Source organism: Triturus cristatus, chromosome 12 (genome assembly GCF_964204655.1).
Source record: "Triturus cristatus chromosome 12, aTriCri1.1, whole genome shotgun sequence".
In the NCBI taxonomy this organism is placed as follows: domain Eukaryota; kingdom Metazoa; phylum Chordata; class Amphibia; order Caudata; family Salamandridae; genus Triturus; species Triturus cristatus.
Genome location: NC_140595.1, coordinates 41,539,509 through 41,555,675, shown reverse-complemented (window position 1 = coordinate 41,555,675; position 16,167 = coordinate 41,539,509). Strand labels below are relative to the sequence as shown.

Below are 16,167 nucleotides of genomic sequence, written 5' to 3'. Positions count from 1 at the left end.
GACTGCCGCTCTTCTCAATGGTCCTGTCTCAGCCCCGTCGTCATCTTGGGACCGCTGCGGGGAGACCAGTGCTCTCCTGTCGGGAGACCCCCCGAGGGTGCGACCTTCCTTCCTCCTGATGAATCTCTAGTCGCAGCTCCTCGGCTATTACTCACGATTGGGCCCTCCTCGCTGGCGAGGAGCCCGGCGCCATTGCTCACCCTGTGGTCTGGCTGTCTTGGTACCTGACGACTCTGGGACCTCGGCGTCCTCTGCCTCTGTGGGTAGGCCCAAAATGCGTAGACCCTCCTTCAGCTCTGTTATATGATGTCTTTTATTTTGCCGTTCAAAGCTGAGCCCGAAGGGATATGTCCGTCTGTAGCGCACGTTTTCCTCTCGAAGCTTGCTGGTTACCGGGCAGAGCTGCTGGCGACGCACCAGAGTGGCTTTCTCTAAATCTTGGTACAGAGAGCAGCTGTATCCTTGGAACGAGACCTTCTTTTTGGCAGCTTCCAAGATGGCCTCCTTGACTGGAAAGGCATGCAACTTAGCCAGGATGTCCCTAGCTCTCCTGCGTTCTCCGTTAACCGGTGGTCCGACCCTGTGCACCCGTTCAAGCTTTATTTTCATGTTTGGCCGGTTCACCAACTCACCAAAGAGGCCGATAATGAACGCCTCCAGGTCCGTGCCTTCTGCGCCTTCTTCCAGGTCTCTCACCCGTATATTCTCTCTCCGGGTACGGTTCTCCATATCTTCCAGCTTCAGGGCTGACTGTGCCAGCTGTGTGCGAAGCTCTTTACATTCTGCTTGGGAGGCCAAGGAGGCTTTATCCAAGGCTTGCATCTTCTCCTCCACCTCCAGGACCCGGGATCCCACCGCGTCCACATCTCGGCGCAAGTCGCCAAGCTTCTCCGTCAGGTCACCACGTAGTTGGTCCAAGCTAGAGTGAAGGTCCCGTTTGAGCTCCCCGCAGAGGTCTTTTTTGAAGTCCCGTAGAGTGGCCACCAAGTCGTCTTTAGTTAAGGCCATACCGTCTCCTCCGCTCGTAACCCCCTCGTCGGTGGATCTGGACAGTGTCTGGAAGTACTGCGCCACGCGATTTTCCTGCGGCTTTGCTGTCTTCTTAATCGGGAGCGTGCGGGACGTCCTCCCCATCAGAGCGTCCGCCTTGTGCTTCAGTGATTCGTCCCTTCCAGCCTTATGTCCCTCCAGCGACTATGCACCTCCACATGTCCTCTGGAGCCAGCTACCTCAAATTGGGAGCCTCCTTGCCTTTGTCGGTATGCACTGCTGGTAGGCGCCCTATTGTCAACACGGGACCTGCTGGTTATCGGTTCCAACCACTTTCAGCTGCCCTCTCCACCTCCAGTTTCCTTCTGATCCTGGCGCACCATGGGGGCCAGTGTTATTGTCTCCCCCTCGGCGCTCTGAAGCGTCTCACTCGGCCGCCATCTTAAGGTCAGGCACCGTGCCCCGAGTAAGCTTTACTGTTGAGTGCCCTTCGATTCACCGTCCCCTCTAACCTGCAGGTATTGCCGTCATGTAAATCGCGCCGAGTCCCGGTGACAAGCCGCCTCGTTTTGTGGTCTCCGTAGCGGCGGTGAACGAAGCCGCTCATAGGGGTTCCTCCGTTGTTTTCGCCCGCCGCGTGATCCCCGTTCTTATTTCCAGCCTTTCTATAGCCTCTTCAATTCACAGGGTTGCCCCTGCCCAGCGCACCGCTCGACATGCCTCCAGTCGCTCTTCCTCGATTTTGTGGATCCACGCTCGGCGATCATTCACCACCGTGACATCTGCCTCTCGGAGCGTTCCACGATCGCCTCGCGGGGTTTGCACCGCTCCAGAGCTCCCGCTTAGCCGCTCATGGAAGTCCGTGGGGCCGGAGCTGACTCGGTACACTACCAGTCAGCCATCTTACTTGGCCACGCCCCCCCAAGCTATTTTTTTTTAAAGTAGTTTACAATATGAGGCTTAATGCCCAAAAGAATTGGCTTCAGAAGTAATAGTGTTTGGAACAAGGTGACATACTTGACTGGCATTCAAGCAAAGATTGCCTGAACTCTCCAAGAGAAGTTTCTGTGAAACAAGACAAAAAAGGTCCCGGATAAAGCTTTTGAACAATGCTTTCCAATCTATCTGTGATACTTGGCAATCCTCTGAAAATGTGATTCAGTGACATTCTTTGCCAATAAAGTGAGGCTTTCACTTTACATAAACGAAACACTCCAATTTCCATCCCCTCTAATCTTTCTCAACAAACATCACAGACTAAACTGTCTAGCCTGCTAGTTAATTGCAATCCTGCATTTAGCAAGTAGGCAAACAACTACGATAGTGCTTCTGTCAGCCATCTTCTATCTATCTCGCTTAATGTTCTCATTGATCCATACATGCTATATTGCCAATTTTGTTAGATACATACCCTCTCTAATCAATTAGCTGACATTACTACAGATGCACACTTTTCTTGTTCACTTACCTGTAGGTCACACTGTTCGTTTCTTAATGCAAATTCTGTATTCTTCCCTCAAACTGAGCTCTCCTTTCCTTAGTCTAGTCCCAAAACATTATTTCTCTATAACCAAACACACAGCTTCCTTCTCTTGAGTGCTCGCTTAAGTATCTTCTAGTTGTCAAAATAAGTGGTAATTTTATAAGCGATGTATGATGTATAGCGTAATAATTGATTGATTATAGCGTAGATTTTCAGAATGTAAACAAAAACAGCACCAGCACATTAGCACTGGCAAAGAAAAGTGTTAAGGTACTAGAGCAGTGTAGATGGGCATGTCACATTTGACTAGTACCAAAAAGGGTCATATCTAGAGCAGCATAAATTAAAATAAGCATGTGGCGTCAAGTGAATGGCACAGTTTGTATTCGACAGTGATCAATGTTTGTAACCATGACAATAATTATTCTTCCTTAGAACTGCAAGGCAACACAAATAATTACCCAAACTGGTGATTTCTTCAACAGAGTTTTGAGATGATGGGCAAAGAGATTACAATATTATTCGACAAAAAAAATGTAAATAGAAAAACCCCTGGATGTTAAAATACTTTAGAAATCGTACATTTTGACACTGTACCTGGTAGAGTTTTGTATGCAATGACCCACTGAACTGCATGTACTGCACCAGGTAAGACCGCTGTCCCTCATAAGGAGTAATGATACCAATCTGATCTGGCTTGGCACCTGCTTTCAATAACTTTGTAGTGATTTTTTCAACATTTGCAGCTTCAGTTCTAAGGAAAAAAATTAAAATGGTTTAATAAATCGTTAACTACTATAAGCATATTCATTTAAAAAGTGACAATTCTGAAGCAAGAGAATAATGCAAGTAGTGTCTTGAGATATACCACATAAGACTGACCAAATGGGATTTTTCCATCAGTGTTCAGAAAAACAATGCTTTTTGGAGCTAGACAAATCAAATTACTGGTGGGATTTTGTAAACATGAAGTATTAGACAGTACTTCCGGATTGTGGTAAAAGACAGTACTTTCTTTGAATGTTTGTTGCCACAAACCAGTGTATGAATATATGTGTAGGATGCTTAGTCTTCTGTTAATACGCTCAGATTCTAGGTTTACCAGTTTTTCCCCATCAATTACAATTAAGCAAAGACATTCTGAAATATGCATTGCGAGAGCAATGGCACCTTTTAATAAATATCTTTTAACTGATATCATAGAAGACCTCAATCTGCTTTGTCTTGCAAAAGGTTACTACCTGCAATTAAGTTACTCCAGCCTGGAGGTTCTTAAAAATTGTACATTTATCTGACTTATGTCATTAAGAGGACAACTTTAGGTTGATATTGGTAATTTGATATATACTTCTAAGTACTGCAAATAGAAAGATTTATTGCTAATTTTGGGCACTCAGCTTCGGAAAGATGGAAGGCTCAGCTGGCTGCTTGTAGAGACAAGTTAGTTACAAATCTCCAGTGTTGGTATCTTTCAGATTCAGCCAATGATGTGAATGTCCATTCAACTCCATAGTGCAACATACTTCAGGTTTCAAGTGTGAAAGAATAAAATATGCCAGTCTTGTAAGTGAGGGTGCAGAGCCTCGTGTTCTATCTTGATAGATATTTACCCTTGTGCATGGCAGTTGCAGGTAAAGAATGTTTATCATCAGCATTTATAGATTAATATGCCATGGTCGGAACAGAAGGCAGTACAAGAGTAAATGGCATACAAGCACAATAGTGGAGGGTGAGAAATGAGGCACGTTCTATTGGAGTTGGTGACAAAGAACTGCCTGTCCTACTTCTGACACCTTCGCCATCTCTGCTTATTGGAAATAGTGTCTTGACAACGAATGGGCATATTCATATTTTTGTCAGTAGCATCCAACAGAGCACAGCCCTTGCTGCCATTCCTCTTGTCGAATGTGTAACTGCTGGGTCCTGAATGAGTCGACTGACATGCATGACCAGAGCAAATAGTCACCACTAGCCTTGTTGCCACCTCCTGCTTGGAGAATGAGCACCTTTTCTGTTGATGACTAATGACTCAAAAAGCAGACCAGTCTTTCTGATATTCTTAGTTCAGTTTACATACTTTTGAAGACCACTCCAGAAATCCAAAGAAAGCAGTATCTTATCTGCTGCATTTACTGGACTCCAGAAAACTGTTTCAACATTACTGGGTCATTGAGGAGGGAAATTTGTAGATTCTGAGAACTTTGGACTAGTTCATAGAACCACTCACTCTGACTCGGTTAAAAGGTCCATCGATAAGAACAGCCTTTAATTAACTATTCTGGCAGAGTGAAGTGCAAGAAACAGCTCTTCTATCCAGGATTCCTGATCCCCATTGAGAACTCTGGGCAGGAGTGCTATGGGCAGAAAGGAGTACAGGGGGCCTGAGCTCCACTCGAGAGGAAGAGAGTCTCCGAGCGAGAGCCGCCTTAGAAACTCCAGCACGCAAAACAGCAGACACTGTGCATTCTCAGTGGAGGGAAATGGATCTAACCAAGGCTCTCTCTACGGCTGAAAGAGACCTCCGGATGGAGATGCCACTCGTGATCCACTATGCACCGATGGCTGAGTTAGTCTGCCCTAGCGTTCAGGGAACCTGCCAGGTGTTGAACCACCAGAGATATGCCCTGCTGTTCCAGCCATGTTCAGAGACACAGGACCTCTTGTCAAAGGGTCCACGACCCCACTCCGCCTTGCTTGTGGCAGTACCACATAGCGGTAGTGTTGTCTGTGAACACTTGGAGGGTAAAAAGGCTTTCAATGCAAATCGGTTCGCTCAGAGCTCCAGGAACTTTGATGTGGAGTACCAGAGTTCTCTGATCTCCATCCCTCCCAGATGGCTGCCCTATCCCAGAAGTGAAGCATCTGTCACTACTGTGAGATCTGGTTAGGGAAGGGAGAGGGGTCTGCCTCTGGCCCAATCGTGGTTTCGAAAGCCACCACTGCAGGTCTCGTGCAGTTACCTCAGAGATCCGGCCCATGTTGGAGAGATTCCCCTGATGCTGCGCCCACTGGAACTTCAGGTCCCACTGCACTGCAGAGCCAACATATGCAATCTGGCATGTTGGACTAGTAGGATGCAGGAGGCCGTGAGGCCCCTGCATTCAGTAATTGTCACCAACATCCAGGATAGAGGCTGAAATAAAATCATAGACTGAATATCGTGGACTTGCAGCTCGAGAGGATAAGCCAAAAATTGTACTGTGTCCAGAACGTCTCCGATGAAAGGGAACGTCTGAGAGGAAGTCTGGTGTGACTTCGGCATGTTGACAATGAACCCCAGTGAATGCAGGAGGCTCGCCGTAGTTTGGAGATGGAAGGCAACAGCCTGAGGCGATCCCGCTTTCAACAGCCAGTTGTCAAAAAAGGGGAAGACTAACACACCTGGATCTGCGCAGATGAGCTGCGACCACCGCCATCCCCTTCCTGAACACCAGAGGGGCGCTGGTAAGACCAAAAGGCAGCATGGTTAACTGGAAATGCTTGTGGCCTAACTGAAGGTAGTGCTGATGGGCAGGCATGAAGAGAATGTGGAAATAGGTGTCCTGCAGGTGCAACGCTACCCTCTAGTCTCTAGGGCAGACCGGGCCTGAGCTAATGTGAGCATCTTAAATGTTTTCCTTCTTGAGGAAGTTGTTGAGGGCTCGTAGGTCTAGGATAGGCCGAAGTCCCTTGTCCTTTTTCAGGACCAGAAAGTAGCAGGAATAACAGCCCCAGCCTACTTCTGGCGCCGGAACCTTCTCTATTGCTCCCTTGGCCAAGTGTCGGGACTTCTTCCTAAGGAAAAATCAATTGATCCTCTGTAAGCCGGTCGGGGAGGGAGGGGTGGTCTTGAAGGAGACAAAGTAGCCCCTTCAGACTATCCAAAGACCCATCTGTCCGATGTAATGCACTGCCAGTAGTGGAGGTAATGGCTGGTCCTGGCACGACTGGACGCCCATGATCTGGAAGGGCAAGACTAGGAGGATTTGAAGGCTGTAGCTGCCAGGGTGGTATTTGCTTGACCAGCGCTCTGGTTGCCCAACCCATATGGTCAGAACGAACCACGCCCTCAGCCGCACAGGGTTGTGGAAATTGCACTGCTAGGTGGCTGGGATATGGCTAGCATAGCTGAAAACCCCTTTCGTACCTGTAAAAGGCAGACTGGGGACGTGCGGCCATTGAGAGACCCAAGGACTTGAGCGTAGCCCACGAGTCCTTAAAGCGTTCCCGCCGTGTCTCCATAGAGACTGGTGCCATCAAAGGGCATTTCTATGAGCGAGGCCTGGACATTCCCCAAAGAGCCAGATGTCGTCAACCAGGCATGGCGTTTAATAGCCACCATTGATGAAATCACTCTGCTCAGCAAGTCATTTGTCTAAACCACACTTAATGGTGAACTTTGCTGCATCTCTACCATCTGATACTGCTTGGGAAAGGATGAGCCGGGCCTCCTCCGGACCCAGTGGCAGCACTTGAAATCTGTTTCCCCACAGATTGTAGGTATAACGGCCCAATAAACATGGGGTGTTCGGAGACTGCAATGCAAAGCTGGCGGGACGAAATTTTTTCTTGCCCCAGCTGTCCAGCCTCTTGGATTCCCTGTCTGGGGGAGCAGAAGGGAATGTGCCTTGGGACGTAGAGGCGTGGACTATCAGCTCTCCGGGGTGGGGTGGGTAGTGAGGAAGTTTGGGTTGCCTTGGGCAGGGTGGCGGTGGCGGGCAATCAACCTATTCACAGGATCCCCTTTCTGGGTTTGGGCCATTTTCCCAGTAGGACATAAGTGAATGCCTCATTAAATGTAAGCAAGGGTTCCGAAGAGGAAACTCTTGTTGTAGCACCTCTGTCAAGAGGTTAGTCGTAACCTCCACTGAACAAAGCCCTTTGCACCACCATAGCATAAGATGCTCCCTGAAGCGGTGGCGGAACCCTTCCTCTCAACGGGGACCATGAAGGATACATCCTAGGTGCGACATGATATCGACTGCCGTTCGCAAGCAGCTTTAGGGACCGCTCACTCAGCCTTCGGAGCCATGTCCTGGCAGTCAGAGAATGACTTGGAGTCGTAGTCACGCTCCAGACACAACAAACAAACCAAACGTGGGTTCGCCACCAATATTGCGTGGGGAGTCATCGCACGGCTTGAATACTAAAGTCTTCCTCAACACAACTTCCTATACACCAGAAAGGGTAGGAAAAATCCTGTCAAAAAGTGAGAGGGTAACTCTCCAAGGATCAGCGCTTGACTGGTCCGGAAAGAACAGACACCAGCATGCCGACGTGGTGTCTATATAGGTGACGCGGACATCACTTCCGGCGCGGACGATGTCACGCCAAGTCGACTGATGTCACCTTCCGGTGCACAAGGGTACTGGTCGAAGAAAAATCTTATGGATCCAGTCTGACCCCTGGAATATTCAAAAGGTAATTAATCTGCGGGTAGATGTCTCTAACAGATAAGCTGAGCAAGGAACATAATTAACTCCCACTTGCTTGACAGCACACACTAGCATAAAGTCTCTGAACAGGCTATTAAACTCTGTTGTTTATACAAGAAAAGAATGCCTGCTGCTCCACCAAAATTGTGATGTCTGAAAACGGTTGACGGATGGACTCTTACACGCAGAAAACTTCATTTGTATTGCTAAAGACACCCTAGCATGGAAAATAATTTTCTTGCAGTCCATTGGGCTATAGAGGTAAGTGAACCTGATGTGTTCGGGCCGGGTAGCCAATGATCAAGAAGGTGTGCTGCGATAGAGAACTGGACTAACACATCTAGAGAGGAGATGGGAGCAAGTCAAGCGGACAGAGAAGCTCTTCCACACATTGAGTAGTAGATATATCAAACTGTCTTTGCCATGCTGCGGGGATTAGGAGACATGACCCATGCTTTATTTTGCAGATCGTCAATAGGACTAGGCGCAGCGTTCTGTTCCAGGATAGCGAAAAGACAACAGACCTTAAATTGGATTATTAAGCACACGTAGGTGTAAAAACAGCATTTTATGTTGGTGTTTATGGCAAAGACCTCTGGAATGGGCTTTCCCTATAACAAAATGCTTAATATAGTAGAACTGGTTTCAGCGACTCTTGACACTTCCCTTTCAACCTGCTGGGTGGTGTCAGTCCAATCCTATCTAGTACCAGGTAGATGTTGTGCCCTCAGTGTGATCCTGTGAAGATTCATATTTACCATTAAAGTACAATGCAAAGTGTTGTGATGAGGTACATGAGGTAGTGGGTAATATTAAAATGATTTTATTCAGGTCCTCGGTTCTCCAAAAATAGAATCATTCAGAATACTTCCAGGTTTCTTTAAAAATTGACCAAGTGTTCACAAAAGCAGGCTACTAATCTACAAACTGAACCATTCACAACACAACATTCTCCCTAGCTAATGATATAGTTTGTTATGATGCTTGAATGATTATCAATTAATGCTATTATTACCTGTTTAAATAAGAGGTGCCTGAACTTGCAATTTCTTCTTGCCCCTGAGTCACATAGAAGAACATTGGTTTGTCTGGCTGTGGCCACTGGAAATCAAATCCTTTTTTCACACGATCAGCTAAAGGAGGGAGAGGTTAAATTGTTTTTTTTTTTTAAATAGCACAGTGTGCAGCACTGAAAAGCAAAACAGGACAGAGGAACACAACAGGCATACAAGTTACTCAAGTAAATAAGGTATGGATAACCTCTACATCCAGTACATCTGCTATGGTCAATTATTCCTAGCATAATAAACACTTTTAGGCATGAAAAAAAATACCTGTAACTACAGTTCTCCAGCACTGAATCTTTCATAAATTCATATCTTGAATTACTCCCCGAAGTCTGACTGGGAAACCTTCGCAGACAATAATAATCGAGCAGCATTCCAATACAGCAACTAAGATTGAAACCAGCCATTGAATACTACCTCATTGTATGACCAGGCGTCAGGTCAATCAGGTGGAGGAGCTCAGAGCTCCAACCCTCAGAGCACCACCTGTCAGATTTTCACTGGAATATACATAGGCCACAGGAAATCCTAGATTTCACATTCCAAATCTCCTTAAGCGATGCAAGTTGTGTGATGCGAGAAAAACCTTCACAGAAACGCATAAAATGTATATTTTGTCCCCTTAAGTATGGCCATGTGCCAAAGAACTCTTAACCAACAGGATATTTAGTACATTAACTGAAGGGTAGAGAAAAGACCATCTGCTGAAGTCCTCTGAACCTCCAGGACAATCTTCAAAAAGAGTTTTACTTAGGCAAAGAAGCACAAATTGGAGAAGCCTAGCTCCAAGGAACCTTTTGCAGGAGCCTCCATAAAGAATTGTGTAAACCCCTAACCAAGAGACATTCTGCACCTGCCTAAAAGATACAGACTTAGTCATAGTGATCAGCCATAGTACTTGTGGACGATCTAGGGGCTATCATCTATGATGTCGTAGACAATGATTTAGTCTCTGTGCTTCACAGAATCAGAACAAGAGGCTCTATGATTTTCTTTCTCCTTTCTCACAGGAGTGGTGGGAACGGATGAGGCAGGCTCTGAGGAGACTTTAGGATGCTTCTCCTTTTTAGAGCGTTTGCTCTCCTGGGAGGGTTTGAGGTGTTTCCTGCCCTCTCCAGGGGTGTCGTCCTGGGATCTGCATCTCTTGTGAGACATGGATAAGCCCTCACCGTCCTCATCAGAAGACTTTTGTTGCTTAGTGGTTGGAGCCACAAAAGTAGTCTCCCCTCTCTATCTCGTAGATGCTTGGAAGAGTAAGTCCGACAGATTTTGCACAGTCTTACCTCATGGGTGGGATGAAGGCAATAAATGCAGTCCTTATGTGGATCGTCCACATGACTTTTCCTGCCACAGGTCTTGCATGGGCAGAAAAGGCCTTTTTTTTTTTTTTTTTTTATCAGACCTGCTGTAGGTAAATATCCAGGAATAAACTCCAGTAGTTAGATATGAAATGGAGTAGAACTTAGGGACACTCCCTTTACACACGACGTGCGGTGAAAATCTGAGGGAAACTGCTTCTCCTGGAAGAGTACTAGAAGGTACTAGAGCAGCTGATTAGTTGCTCTTCTGCATTTGGTCCTTTTTTAAAAAGGACATAGATAAGCTATTTCAAACATGGCTCCGGGCTATTGTAGCCTATCGCATTAATTAAATACTGCTCGATTATGTTACCATGGGACTCCCATCTCTATGACAGGGAATGATTCAAGCATGCAAATCTATTAAAGAAACCCCAATACTGGATGACTATGGTCTGCGTACTGTTGCTAATTGATGTGGAGCTGGCACTAATGATTATCTAATAGCGTCAGATGTGTGCATGTTAAACAGATACCTGTACTAAATACTCCAACCATGCTTGGTGCATCCTTCAAAAACATGTTGGTGCTTGAAGTCAAAAGACATGAGTACAAGTTTGGAATCGGAGGAAGTTGGAATAGTCAGGGCAGACAGGCATGGAGAAGATAGATGTTGCTTGTTCAAATTCAATAATTAATTATTTTCCTACGATGCTTCTTTGAACTGTGAAACAAACATTACTGTTTCACAGCTAAATATGTTTTTTAACGTCTCTCTTCAATATGAAGGTCAGGGCCAGTCCTACTGGGATTTGCACACAGCATACTACTTTCTGAGGTGCACTGACTACAAGAAGTTTGACGTGAGCAGGTGGAAAGACAGAGTAGCAATAGATAGGGCGGGGACGCTTGCTTTACTCTGGTTTGAGGGTGTAGAGTAGGCACTTAAGGAAACACGGAGAAAGGGCTGTCCTTTTAAGGCCTCGCCAGTAAAGGGCTGCTGGCTACTTATGTTTCTTAAGCACAGCAGATTTGGTAGATGGTAAGAGTGAGGTTGGACTGCAGTTTTGGAGGTTGAACTGCAGTTTCTATTGCTTAGGTATGGGAGTTTTCTAGGCAGTTCCTTTCCTTTTGTGTACCCGATTACTGCTACAGGAAGGCTGAATGACAGCCAGATGCAAGATCTCACATTTTCTTTTTATTGTGGGTGCTCGAGATTGGAGGAAGCCCCAGCCCTACCCGCTCAGAGAAGCATTACTTTAATGAAACTTGCTAAAACAGACTGTTCTCCTTCATCCTCCCGCCTTCATCAGAGGGACAGGGGCAACAGCATCTCTGGCACAAACTTTTACAATACATCACTATTGATTTTGACCGATTTTATGGGAAAATGAAACTAATATTGTTAAATTATATTTACCCATGAGTGGTGGAAGTGTGTGCATGCTTGGGTTCAAGACAGATTTGCATATGGCTGGGTCTGAACTAGAATGACATGGTGAGCAAAAGAACCAATGGATTTAGGCCTAGATTGCTGTACTGGGGTGAATGACATTGTTCAGCATTCTGTTCATCAATTGTTCCTTTTGCATTTACTTGGGTTCTCATGGCAAACCGCGGTATTGTAAAATACACAAATAATGTTTCCTTTTACAGTTTTCCATGTTATCACAAAGCAGACAAAATATTTCACAAAGCACTGCATGAAAACTGTCCTTGACTTAAAACATCTATTTGTCAGCTCACCTTTTTCTTTCGTAAAAATCTCGCCTTTCTTTTCATCCTCTGGATGCCCCCTCTCTCTGAGAACGGCTCACTAAGTTACATGTATATTTTGCCCTAAACCTTGTATTGGTTCAAATTACCCACACTTCATTTTCAAGACCACAATCGGTGTTAAAAGTCATACCCTGGATTCTAACAATACCCAATTGTCTGTAGCTCATTTATTATAAACGCTAGCCAATGCATGATTTCATACAACCCACACCCCCACTAAAGGCCACAGCTAATTCCTATTCATTTAATGTACCACATAAGCACATCTCATTCTAATAACCAATACTACCCCCCCCCCCCCCCAAAAACAAATTACTACCACGGGATCCAGAGCGGAGTTCTCCCTGGGGTAAAGCGATACAGCACCCTGTATGGGGTAGTGAGTGCTCTATAAATGCAATTAAATACAATATAAGACCCACTCTAATAGTAATATCATTAACCCTCAGCAGTTGATCAGTCGACTGTATTATACACAGGCTGTGTAATAATTCTCTGTTACTGCTAGACATTCTTGAATTCACAAGACAAAACTGCTAGGGGGCATGTCCACCACCCAGTTCTGTACAAGTCCGCATAAAATAAAGCACAGATTCCCAACTGAAGAGGGGCATCTCCTTTAGCAGGAAGAGCATTCTTTGACCATTAAATCCAATGCCAACCTCCTTTCGGTCTTTCAGGGTTGTAGATGTAGAAGTGTGACAAAGGTCACATCTAGCCGCCTTATGACTTGATGAAAGCAATAAATACATTGAAACTGAGGACAATCAATGTAACTCTTTGTAAGGCCACAAGATGAGCAGGTTTTGAAATGTAATTTCTTTTCTGTCCCCAGAGTTTTATATAGTGTGAACTTGACCCAAAGGTATTGGATATCAGAGCGCTTTACATGCGCACCAGCTGCGTTACACAAGGACACATTAATTTCACATCGTATCATTCAAGATGTTGAACGTCATTGCCGAGACTCGAATCCGGTTCCCCAGATTTGAGGTTGACCGCCTGTTAGACCTGTCAGCCCTTTGGCAGCTCCCTCCTCATTTTATTATTTTTGTCCCCTCCCCCCTTCTCATTTTTTTCTGTCTATCCCACTTTTTAGGTGCTAATGTAGAGGTTCTGGGCGCTTTACTCTCACTACCTGAGGGAAAGGCGCAAGGTGCTCCTCTGAGGAAAACTAGGGAAGGGAGGTGAGATTCTAAAATGGTGGCACCAACTGTCACCTCAGCACCTGGACCATGACTGCCATGGGGGTTTCCAGAACTTTCTGGGCCCTTCTGGCAAGTCAGGCCCAAGGTGATAAATAGAGGTGGCAGGTGAGCGGCCATTTTAGAAGTGTGCAAGTAGCCAGATAGTGAGGAGTAAGGCACCTGAGTGGGGAGGTGGCTGCACTAGGTCAGGTGAAGACAGGTCTTTGGGTCTGCAAGATTTTCCTATCCAGTGATACCACCCCCCACCTTCTGACCGGCCCCTGACGTCTGCCACGGGTTGTGAGGACATTGTACCCTGGGGGAAGCTCGAGGAGGCTATAACCCTGAAGGAGGACTGAGGGAAGAATCGCTACCTGGGACCCCCCTTCTCTCATCCCTACTAGGTCGGAGCTGGGAGCGCAGCCTGAAATTAGCGCTTCCCCCCTTGATCCCCGTCTGTGGGGGAGATCGGAACCCCGCAGTTGAGAAGGGGTCCATTTAATTCCCCCCTTGATCCCCGTCTGTGGGGGAGATCGGTACCCCGCAGTTGAGAAGGGGTCCATTTACATCTTGGCTTGAGACGAAGAATTTCTAGCCCTCGAAAGTTCAACCCCCCCCCCCTTTGGTTACGAGGCGTTACCTGGAGTCGTCGCCAACCCCCCCCCCCGGGATCGGGAGGTGAGCAGGTGTCCCGACGGAGGTGGCCCGTTGTTTCCGCAGAGCTTTGAGGGGGCTCGGGGACGGTGAGGGGGCATTGCTGCTGCCAGCCTGAGGAGATTTGGGCAGTGGAGACGAGCTCCGGTCTAGAGGCTGCCGTCCCTGGATCACGTGAGTGGGGCTGACGCCGTAGCGCCGCCCCACTGCTTTCGTACCTCAGCGCAGGCCGCGCCCCCGCAAGCGGCGCGACGACGGAGAGCTGCAGGCGCGCTTCCTGAGGAGTGAGAGGAACAGCGGCCGGAGCAAGTGCGCTGGGGAGTACGCACCTCAAGGGAGTCTTGAGTGAGGGGGTAGAGGGTTGGGTTGATTTCGCCATCTTCCCCGATCCCTGTCACTCGCGTGTGAAGCCCCGCCTGCTCTGTGGGGACGCCACACCAGACTTCGCCGGACTGCCGTCAGGAGAACACCAAGGAGAACTCAGTAAGCGGGGCAAAGATAGACCGGGAGGGAGAGTTTGATGCAAGTCTTGAGCCCAGCACGACGCTGTGTTTGTCAGGCAACTGGTGAGACTGGTGGGTTTAGCGCTAAAGCTAATAGATTCCTTCCCAGTGACCAAGGGAATATTTCAATGTAAAGTGATGTGAATTTGGAAATATAACCTTTAGAGTTATTTACTTAAGTCGCAACAGCAGAGAATTGATGCCAAGGGAATATTTCAATGTAAAGTGATGTAACTATGCGATGTTGGAATGTAGCAACTGGAGGTAAACATCTGATTCATAACAGGAGGGTATCAGTTTCAAGTAAGCATCTATATGCACAGTGAGGATGATATATGGTTTTCTGGAAGTATATTACTTAGGGTAACCGCCTGATCAAAGAGCCTTGAGCAGACTAGGTGGCCATTTAATTGACTCATTGAAGTGTTGTAAAAACTCGTGGATGTAAAAGTAAACTAAAAGAAAAGTATTGTCGATTAATGTGATGAAATGTTATAAAGTTACAGTAACTCTTTTACAAAAATCGGTGTAGTGTTCTTTTTGAGTGATGTGGCGCAGGATTGCGAGCTGAGTGGGATGCAGGCCTGAAAAGCCAAAAGGAGTGTTGAGCCAGGTGACCTGAGCCAAGCTACCCATCGGACATAGGTCCAACAGTTTGGTGCTCAGCGGTGGGATTTCTTATTCAGTGCTTGCATCCGCTTAGTGGCAGTTTTGCGCGCATCACCACCTACACTGGATTGTTTTGACTGGAGTTTTCTCCAGATTGTTTTCTAATTGGAGGATTTTTGAAATTGTCCTGTGTATATTCCCTTCTTGAGTAAAGTTCCTGTGTTGGGGTCCCATCTGGTAGGATGGAATTCGAATTGGGTAGGCTGGAGGAGTATACAGCGGCCCAATTGAGGGAGTTCTGCCAGGAACGGGGGGTATTCTTTAAGCAGGGGGCGAAGAAGACAGAGCTCCAGGCAAGCTTAAGAGCCTGGGTTATGGCCCACCCTAGCGGGAAACGGGAAGAAGAACCAGGACTAGATCCCCAAGAAGAGCCGGAAGTCCTTCTTCCCCCTGGGAGCGGTAATATGGACATTGGGTCCAGGGCCCCATCAAGAGTGGGAAGTAGCGCCTCAGGGGGGAGCCTGTCCTCTGTTGACCTAGTTGATCGGAGGGAAGAGAGACAGCTTAGAATGGATCTGGCCCGGTTGGAAAAGGAGAGGGAGGAGAGGAGGTTCCTCCACGAGCTTCACTTAAAAGAGTTAGAGCTCAAAGCCCTCCAACTTGGAACCCCCAGCAGTCCCAATGGTGGCAGCATACCGAGATAAGTCCAGAGAGAGTCTAGGCCCTACCTGCCCAAAGATGTGGTTGCTAGCTATGGTATAGGGGATGACATTGTAAAATGGCTGGCTGCCTATGAGGTTTCTCTAAGAACCCATGGGGTCCCCGAAGCCCAGTGGGGGGGTGGCCTGTATAGGTATATGCCTCCGGTGGGGAGGGATGCCTTGTTGGCGCTAGAACAGCCGGATCAGACCAGGTACCCCGTCATGAAGGTAGCCCTAGTAAGGAAATTTGGACTGACCCCTGAAAAATTCAGGCAGAGGTTTCGGGGCAGTCAGAAGTTGTCCACTCAGAATTGGGTGGACTTCTTGGACTATGCCAGGAAGGCCTTAGAGGGCTGGGTGCAGGGTAGTGATGTCAAGGACTATGAGGGACTGTACAATTTAATTTTAAAGGAGCACCTCCTAGAGAAAAGTTTTCCAGAGCTGCGTCAGCACCTAGTAGACAGCAAGCTCACTAATCCCAG

General features: G+C 47.1%; 1 protein-coding gene across 3 annotated transcripts in view; it reads right to left on the bottom strand.

Moving 5' to 3' along the window:
- Positions 1-16,167, bottom strand: part of UPF1 (UPF1 RNA helicase and ATPase) — a 217,924-nt gene that overhangs the window by 62,277 nt on the left and 139,480 nt on the right. For 2 of the 3 annotated variants that reach the window (XM_085638724.1, XM_085638725.1), the window contains exons 16-17: positions 8,903-9,020; positions 3,056-3,227 (exon numbers count right to left, since the gene is read on the bottom strand). In XM_085638724.1, coding sequence (XP_085494850.1) covers positions 3,056-3,227; positions 8,903-9,020 — 290 coding nt within the window. The remainder of the gene's footprint in view (positions 1-3,055; positions 3,228-8,902; positions 9,021-16,167) is intronic. The other variant, XM_085638726.1, reaches the window with a different exon arrangement.